Below are 9,747 nucleotides of genomic sequence, written 5' to 3' on the forward strand. Positions count from 1 at the left end.
TAGCTGTCATGGCCGCTGCCGGCACAGGGCACTTCCGCCTCGGTAGCTGTCATGGCTGCCCGCACAGGGCACTTCCGCCTCGCTAGCTGCCATGGCCTCCCCGGCACAGGGCACTTCCGCCTCGGTTGCTGTCATGGCCGCTGCCGGCACAGGGCACTTCCGCCTCAGTAGCTGTCATGGGCCCACTTCCCCGGAAGGTGAAGGGGCAGCTCCGTCACGTGACTCAGACCGGGGCCCGGCCGGCCCCCACTCACGTGTCCGGAGGCGGAAGTGCGGGGCCGGGCCGGGCCGGGCTTGCAGAGGCTGAAGGGAGCCGAGCCAGGCGACGGGACCTTGCGGGCTCAGGTCAGGCCCGGCGGGCGGGGGCGGGTGACAGCTGCGGCCCCGGGGCTTTGCCCCCCCCCCCCCGGGCCGGACAGGCTGCACCTCGCACCTGTTGCTGATGGAGACATTTCATACCCCGGGGGGGGCCATGGGGCTAGGGGGGGGAAGGACACTTGTGGGGGCCGGGGGCCATGGGGCGGTGGGGGGGGATGGGACACTTGTGGGGGCAGGGGGCCATGGGGCGGTGGGGGGGGGAATGGGACACTTGTGGGGGCAGGGGGCCATGGGGCGGTGGGGGGGGATGGGACACTTGTGGGGGCCGGGGGCCATGGGGGGGGATGGGACACTTGTGGGGGCCGGGGGCCATGGGGGGGGATGGGACACTTGTGGGGGCCGGGGGCCATGGGGCGGTGGGGGGGGATGGGACACTTGTGGGGGCAGGGGGCCATGGGGCGGTGGGGGGGGGGAATGGGACACTTGTGGGGGCAGGGGGCCATGGGGCGGTGGGGGGGGGAATGGGACACTTGTGGGGGCAGGGGGCCATGGGGGGGATGGGACACTTGTGGGGGCCGGGGCCATGGGGGGGATGGACACTTGTGGGGGCCGGGGGCCATGGGGCGGTGGGGGGGGATGGGACACGTGTGGGGGCAGGGGGCCATGGGGCGGTGGGGGGGGGAATGGGACAGTTGTGGGGGCAGGGGGCCATGGGGCGGTGGGGGGGGGAATGGGACACTTGTGGGGGCAGGGGGCCATGGGGCGGTGGGGGGGGAATGGGACACTTGTGGGGGCAGGGGGCCATGGGGCGGTGGGGGGGGAATGGGACACTTGTGGGGGCAGGGGGCCATGGGGCGGTGGGGGGGGGGAATGGGACACTTGTGGGGGCAGGGGGCCATGGGGCGGTGGGGGGGGATGGGACACTTGTGGGGGCAGGGGGCCATGGGGGGGGATGGGACACTTGTGGGGGCCGGGGGCCATGGGGCTGTGGGGGGGGATGGGACACTTGTGGGGGCAGGGGGCCATGGGGCGGTGGGGACACTTGTGGGGGCAGGGGGCCATGGGGTGGTGGTGGGGGGAATGGGACACTTGTGGGGGCAGGGGGCCATAGGGCTGCGGGGGGGGTGGGGGGATGGGACACTTGGGGCAGGGGGCCATGGGGCTGCGGGGGGGTGGGGGGATGGGACACTTGTGGGGGCCGGGGGCCATGGGGCTGTGGCGGACGCAGCCTCACTCACCGCGAAGGGGAGACGCAAACCTCGGGCTGAAGGGGGCGGGGGGAACCTAAGGCACGTGTGGCCCTGCAGGCTGGTGCTCTGGGCTATGACGCGGGGTGGGGGTGGGTCTGTGGGCCCGGCAGGTCATGGCAAGACACCCTCCCCCCCCGCCCCTCGGGATATGGCTGGAGCTGGGCGCAGGGGGTGGGGGGGGCAGGAGGAGTGAGCGGCCAGTGCAGCAGTTTGGCGTGCTGCCCCTGGTGCCCCCAACCCGCACGTTTTGTTTCTCTTTGGCTCAGGCACGGCTGGTGCTTGGATGGCTACCTGGCTGACGTGGATTCGTTGCTGAGCAAACGATGCTTGCCCGGGGCAGACAGCTGTTTGTTGGCTTCTCAGGCTACTGGAAGCCTTTTTTCAGAGGCCGGTTCCTTCTAGTTACAAATACTGTGAGCTGTGGGGCTCTCCTGGCGACACCCTCCAGCAGACATGGGAAATGAGGAAGGACCCGGAGCGGAAGCGGGAGCTGGGCCGCACAGGTGTGTCTGCTGTGTGCTTGCTTGACAGCCAGCTCTTGTAATGGAGGAGGGTTGGGCATGTCCCATTCACAGCGCTCCAGTGTCTCCCCCTGCTTCTGAAAAGGACCCCCCGGTGCCTCTGACCCATTTAAGTGGAATGAGGGGAGCTTCATGCTTAGCTGTGCCCAGCCTGTGAGTTCTCCTGCTGTTTGGCCTGTATTGCTGGCAGCATTGGGTGGGAGTAGGGGGCTGGAAACAGCACGGGGGGGTCTACTCTGTTATTTATTATGTGTATTGTGGTAGCAAAGGGGCTCCACTGCTGGGTAAAGCTGCAAAAACATAGCAAGCGAGAACGTCTGCCCTGAAGAGGTCAGAACCAGACAGAAAAGGAAGATGGGCACTGAGGGCCAGAGAGAATGAGGTGAGTTCCCATGCGTCACTCACACGTTAGTGGTAGATCTGGGGATCATACTCAGCTCTCCCCAGTGCTCATTAGGTCAGCCTTCCTTCTGCGTGCTGTGTCTGTCTGCCAGCTGCTAGGGCCAATCTTCCCAGCAACATCCAACCTTTGGGGAACTGCTGCTGTTTTAACCATTCTGCTTTTAGGGCCTTTTTTGCAGGGAGTCAAAGCAGCATTCAGAATATTCTAGACTGAAATCTGCCATCATCTCTGTACCTGTGCACATATCCATGTCCTTGTCTGAGGCAGGGCACATGTACCTTTTGTAAAGGGACAGATATGCTTCCAGAGCTGTGTTAATAATGCATGATGACATTGTGCTGGGCCTTTGCATTTATTAATAAGGTGGCATTTTGTTGCAGCTCGGATGTTTGCTATTGGCTGCAGCATGGGCCCGTTAATGCATTACTGGTATCTCTGGTTAGACAGAGCATTTCCTGCAAGTGGATTAAAAGGAATTAAAATTGTCCTGAAGAAAGTCTTCATTGACCAGATCATAGCATCTCCGGCCTTGGGAATCTGGTATTTTCTGGGTAAAAAATTTCATATCACTTTCTCATGTAAATGTTACTAACACACTATTCAAATGTCTGCCTTCTCCAACACTCACAAGAACATAAGAAAGGCCCTACGGGGTCAGACCAAAAGGTCCATCCAGCCCAGTGTCCTGTCTGCTGACGGTGGCCAGTGCCACCACTTGTCAGTCAGGGAAGCATTGAGAAGGGTCTGTGATTGATTGGATGTGGGAGGGCAGGCCCGCTCCTTACCCCTGAGGTTATTTCCCTGCCTTGGCTGGGCAGCGGGAGGTTTCGTGTCCTCCCCCAGGGCATGGGTGCAGTGCCCAGGCTCTGTTCCAACATGTGCATTAAGCAACTGCACTTGCAGTGACTCAGAGTGAACTCTCTTCCTGTTTTCCCTTTAGCTGGGGTGTGTACTGCCCCATGGAGCTGACGGGGAGAACACAGCACTTGGGAGGCCTGTTCTGGCCTGACAAACAGAGCTCACAGCAAGCATGGGTTAGTGGCTGCCATGCTAAATGGAAGCACAGCCAATACCTTTTCTCCCTGCCTTACTAAGCTCCCCATAGAGCCGGGAAACCTGAGCCAGCAAAGTCTCAGGCCTGCTGAGACTAAAGATCACACTTGCTGGCTCCTTGAATTACTGCCTCCAAGGTGCTGCTACAGCTTCCCAGATGCCCACGAGGGGGCAGGATCAAAGGTCTGCTCGTAAAGCAGGAGGCCAGGCTTGCTTGCTTACTCACCTGAAGCCAATTGTGCTTTGTACAGGGATGGGGTCGCTGGAGGGGCAGACACTGGAGGAAAGCTGGGAGGAGCTGAGAGAGAAGTTCTGGGAATTTTACAAGGTAAGGCTGCTCCAAATCCCTGAGAAGCCCTCCCCTCCCCCCTTCTCTCCTTTCTTAATACTTGATTCTCTTTCCCAGGCAGATTGGTGTGTCTGGCCAGCAGCTCAGGTGATTAACTTCCTGTTCCTTCCTCCCAAGTATCGGGTGATTTATGTGAATGTGGTGACCTTGGGCTGGGACACATACCTTGCCTACCTCAAACACAGGGTAGGTAAACTCATAGACTCATAGGTCAGAAGGGACCAATATGATCATCTAGTCTGACCTCCTGCACAAGGCAGGCCACAGAACCCTACCCGTCCACTTTTATAACAACCCCTAACCCAGGACCGAGTTACTGAAATCCTCAAAATTGGTTTGAAGACCTCAAGCTGCAGAGAATCCACCAGCAAGTGACCCACGCCCCATGCTGCAGGGGAAGGCGAAAAACCTCCAGGGCCCCTGCCAATGTGCCCTGGAGGAAAATTCCTTCCCGACTCCAAATATGGCGATCAGCTAAACCCTGAGCATGTGGGCAAGAGTCACCAGCCAGCACCCAAGAAGGAATTCTCTGCAGTAACTCAGTTCCCATCCCATCCAGCATCTCCCCGCAGACCATTGAGCAGACTTATCTGGTGATAATCCAAGATCAATTGCCCAAATTAAACTATCCTATCATAACATCCCCTCCATATACTTATCAAGCTTAGTCTTAAAGCCAGAGAAGTCTTTTGCCCCCACTACTTCCCTCGGAAGGCTGTTCCAGAACTTCACTCCCCTAATGGTTAGAAACCTTCGTCTAATGTCAAGTCTAAACTTCCTAATATCCAGTTTGTACCCATTCATCCTCGTGCCTACATTAGTACTAAACTTAAATAATTCCTCTCCCTCCCTAACGTTAACCCCCTTGTTATATTTATATAGAGCAAGCATATCCCCCCGCAGCCTTCTCTTGGCCAGGCTAAACAAGCCAAGCTCTTTGAGTCTCCTTTCATAAGGCAGGTTTTCCATTCCTCAGATCATCCTAATAGCCCGTCTCTGGACCTGTTCCAGTTTGAATTCATGCTTCTTGAACATGGGGCACCAGAACTGCACACAGTATTCCAGATGGGGTCTCACCAGCGCCTTATATAACGGTACTAACACCTCCTTATCCATGCTGGAAATACCTCGCCTGATGCATCCTAAAATCGCATTTGCTTTTTTAACAGTCGTATCACATTGGTGGCTCATAGTCATCCTGCTATCGACCAGTACCCCAAGGTCCTTCTCCTCCTCCGTCGCTTCCAGCTGATGCGTCCCCAACGTATATCTAAAATTCTTATTATTAATCCCTAAGTGCATGACCTTGCACTTTTCACTATTGTATTTCATCCTATTACAATTACTCCAGTTTACAAGGTGGTCCAGATCTTCCTGAATAGTATTCCTGTCCTTCTCCGTGTTAGCAATACCCCCCAGCTTCGTGTCATCTGCAAACTTTATTAGCACATTCCCGCTCTTTGTGCCAAGGTCAGTAATAAAAAGGTTAAATAAGATCGGTCCCAAAACCGATCCTTGAGGGACTCCACTAGTAACCTCCTTCCAGCCTGACAGTTCACCCTTCAATAGGACCTGCTGGAGTCTCCCCTTTAACCAGTTCCTTATCCACCTTACAACTTTCATATTCATCCCCATCTTTTCCAATTTAACTAACAGTTCCCCATGTGGAACCGTGTCAAAAGCCTTACTGAAATTGAGGTAAATTAGATCTACCGCATTTCCTTTATCTAAGTAATCCGTCACCTTCTCAAAGAAGGAGATCAAATTGGTTTGGCACGACCTACCTTTAGTAAATCCATGTTGCAATTCGTCCCAATTACCATTGACCTCTATGTCCTTAACTACTTTCTCCCTTAAAATTTTTTCCAAGATCTTACATACTACAGACGTCAAGCTAACAGGCCTATAATTACCTGGATCACTTTTATTCCCTTTCTTAAAAATAGGAACTACGTTAGCAATCCTCCAGTCGTACGGCACAACCCCCGAATTTATTGATTGCTTAAAAATTCTTGCTAACGGGCTCGCAATTTCACACGCCAGTTCCTTTAATATCCTCGGATGGAGATTGTCCGGGCCCTCTGATTTTGTCCCATGAAGCTGTTCAAGTTTGGCCTCTACCTCAGTTGCGGTAATATCCACCTCCATATCCACATTCCTGTTTATCATCCCTCCATCATCGCTAAACTCCTCACTAGTCTTATTAAAAACTGAGGCAAAGTACTGATTTAGATATTGGGCCATGCCTAGGTTGTCCTTAACCTCCATTCCATCCTCAGTGTATAGCGGCCCCACTTCTTCTTTCTTTGTTTTCTTCTTATTTATGTGGCTGTAGAACCTTTTACTATTGGTTTTGATTCCCTTTGCAAGGTCCAGTTCAATGCGGCTTGTAGCCTTCCTCACTTTATCCCTACATGTTCTGACCTCAGCAAGGTGGCTTCCCTTGCTAATCCTGCCTTTCTTCCACTTCCTGTAAGCTTTCTGCTTTTTCCTAAACCCCTCTCTGAGTTGCTTGCTCATCCAGCTTGGCCTACAACTCCTGCCCATGGTTTTTGTCCCCTTTTTTGGGATGCAGGCTTCCGACAATTTCCGCAGCTGCAACTTAAAGTAATTTCAGGCCTCCTCTGCATTGAAATCCACAAGTTCCTCTGTCCAATCCACTTCCCTAACTAATTTCCTTAACTCTTTAAAATTAGCCCTTGAGAAGTTGAAAACCCTAATCCCAGATCTACATTTAGTTTATCCTTCCATTTGGTTTGAACTGAATCAGCTCATGATCACTTGAACCAAGGTTGTCCCCTACCACCATTTCTTCTACGAGGTCCTCACTGCTCACCAAAACCAAATCTAAAATGGCATCCCCTCTCGTAGGTACTTCAACTACTTGATGAAGAAATCCATCCGCTATCACAATCAGAAAAATCTGACCCCTATTATTCTTGCAAGCACTTGTCCTCCAGTCTATATCCAGGAAGTTGAAGTCTCCCATAATCACACACTTCCCCTTTGTGTTTACTTCATTAAAGACATTAAAGAGGTCTCTATCCATATCCAAATCAGATCCCGGTGGTCTATAGCACACCCCAAGCACTATCTCAGGGGAAGCTCTAGTTGCTTTTTTACCCAGTGTGATTTTTGCCCAGACAGAATCTGTCTTATCCATTCCATTGCTTCTTATTTCATTACAGTTAATCTCATCGTTGATGTACAAGGCTACTCCACCACCTTTGCCTTTCTTCCTGTCTTTTCTAAACAGTACATAGCCTTCAATACCCGTACTCCAGTCATGAGTACTATTCCACCAGGGTTTCCGTTATCCGTATAATATCTGGTTTCACTTCCTGCACCAGTAGCTCCAGTTCCTCCATCTTGTTACCTAGGCTCCTTGCATTACTGTAGAGACATATTAATTTTTGATGTTTGGCGTCAGTGACATTCTTTCCCCTGTTGTGCACAGACCTTCTACCACCAGCTTCACCTGTTAATCTGGTTTCTAATCCAGTATTCTTCCTTGGATCAATTCTTTGGTCTGCAAGGGTATCCCCTCTCAGTTTGTTTACTTCTCTCTCCAGGTTATATTCCGGTGTGGAGATCTCCTGAACATCTCCCAGCCATCTCCCCCAACTTCCTAGTTTAAAGCTCTCTTGATGAGGTCGGTGAGCCTCCATCCTAGAAATCTATTTCCCTCCTTACTTAGATGAAGTCCATGCTGAGTGAACAGTTGTCTATCCATAAATGCTTCCCAATGACCGTACATCCCAAAGCCCTACTTATAACACCAATGCCTGAGCCATCTGTTGATTGCCATAATCTTGTCACTCCTTCGTTGCCCTGCTCTAGGAACCGGCAGAATCCCACTGAAGATCACCTGAGCCTCAATGTCTTTGAGTGTCTTCCTCAGTCTGGCATAGTCCTCCTTGATACAGTCCAGTGAGTAACTAGCTGTATCATTTGTTCCTACATGAAGGACAAACAAGGGATTCTTTCCTGCTCCTGCTAGGATCCTATTCAGCCTCAGGTCCACATCCTGTATCTTAGCCCCTGGCAGCCAGCACACCCTCCTGTTCTCCCGATCAGCTCTAGTTACAGGCCTGTCTATTCTTCTCAGTAAAGAGTCTCCAGTCATGTAGACTTGCCTTTTCCTGGTGACAGTGTGATTCTCTGGTCTATCCCCCACACCAGCCGGCTGCAAGTCCTCTCCATTTGTATTTGCCCTTACAATCATCCTAGGGCTCATATTTGGTGTGGCCTCCATTGGCTCCTCCCCTCCTTCTGCAGGATTAGCTGCTTGTCTCTTTTTCCTTGCCCTCTCTCCTTCAGCAGCCTGCTGTGCTCCATCTGCATTCTCCAACTCAGCAAACCTGTTCTTGAGTTCTATTTCTCCATCGCTGGCCTGTCTTTTCTCCTCTGCCTGGTTCTCCTAGTCACATGCTTCCACCGTCCACTGTCCTCACGCAGCAGCCCCTCCTCAGAGTCCTTTGGTCCTGCCTCTATCTGCTTGTCTGAGCTTATCCCCTGTGCCTCATCATGTCTGTGTTCCATCATCTGCTCAAACCCCCTTCTAAACTCAGCCAGAGTTTCCACCTGCACCTCCAGTCCTCTGACCTTTTCCTCCAGCAGCTCTATCAGGCGGCACTTCATGCAGATGAAACTCCTTTCAGGTGCTCCCTCCAGGACCAGGTACATGCCACAGGTACCGCATCTGGTCATCCTTGGTGTGTGTCTACTTGCTGCCTCTGCCTCAGTCAAACCCTTCCAACACTGTGCCTGGCAGTCCATGCCTCACACCGCACTGCAGGCCACCTACAAGCACTGGGCTACTGGCAGACCCCTGCCCCTTCCCTTGGCTGACGTCCTGGTTTCTCTGCCTGGGTCTCCCCTGAAACCTCCCCCTGGAAACTCCCACTGAAACTCCCCTGTTAGCAGCTCTGTTTGCTGGCTCCTGTGCCGCTGCAGCAGTCTGTGCCGCTGCTTGGGTGCCTGGCTCCTTATCTAGGACCCCTAATCAGGTAAGCCCCGCCCCAACACAGGGCTCAGCCTCACTCCCAGCACACAGCCCCTAGCAGCCTGCCCACACACCCACTCACACACAACCTCCACAATACAGGTGGCCATAAGCTCCCCAGCCACTAACCCCTTGCGCTGGAGCCTTTGCTGCTCCAGCAAACCTGTACTGACTCAGGGTTTAGTCAGTTTCTTCTCTTGCATCTGTAGCACAAGCAGCCACTCGGTGCCGAAGCTGAGCTGAAGAGCAGCATTCAGCATCGCCACACTGGGGTGAAAACTGGCGGCTGACAAGCTGTTTGCAAGGACTGCTGCTCTGGTTCCATCTGTCCCTGGGAGATGCCAATCAAGTGCTAATTCCAGATTCATTCCTTGGAGAGGGAGCTGGCTCCCATGCAGCCCAGAAAAAATAGCCTGATCAAGTGAACAAAATGCTTCCTGGAAACAAATCACTACCATTGTCCTATGGCCGACCCAGCCAGCGGGTGAGGAAGAGAAACATGAGGGGGTCTCTCTCTGAGTTAGCATTTAACTTCCAAGCCACAAACCCAGTGACTTTTTAAAATGAAGATTCACATGCCAACAGGATGCATAACATGACTTTCTTATTCCTCCACTGACTTCTGGGTAAGTTGGGCAGGTGCAGCACATTACTGTTTGCCACTAAGTGAGCCACGATCCTTAAAATAATCCCATGTCTTGGAACCTACTTACTTTATTCTCACTGTGTCTGAAAACTGTATTTTGCTAGAAATGGTGATGTGCCAAAATGTCACTTATAAAAAAATTATGAGACCGTAATGACGTAGCTTGTCTCTAAAAACAGTCACTGCACCCCAGTGTGGGAAT

General features: G+C 53.0%; 1 protein-coding gene across 1 annotated transcript; it reads left to right on the top strand.

The window, feature by feature from the left end:
- The first annotated feature begins 245 nt into the window (after positions 1 to 245).
- MPV17L2 (MPV17 mitochondrial inner membrane protein like 2) lies at positions 246 to 9,693 on the top strand. The gene is given in 7 exon segments (XM_030540263.1): positions 246 to 345; positions 1,835 to 1,997; positions 2,000 to 2,071; positions 2,873 to 3,043; positions 3,797 to 3,873; positions 3,952 to 4,080; positions 9,109 to 9,693. Coding segments are annotated over 6 exon segments (636 nt in total). The 5' UTR covers positions 246 to 345; positions 1,835 to 1,891; the 3' UTR covers positions 9,190 to 9,693.
- The last annotated feature ends 54 nt before the right edge of the window (positions 9,694 to 9,747 follow it).

Source organism: Gopherus evgoodei, chromosome 22 (assembly GCF_007399415.2).
Source record: "Gopherus evgoodei ecotype Sinaloan lineage chromosome 22, rGopEvg1_v1.p, whole genome shotgun sequence".
In the NCBI taxonomy this organism is placed as follows: Eukaryota; Metazoa; Chordata; order Testudines; family Testudinidae; genus Gopherus; species Gopherus evgoodei.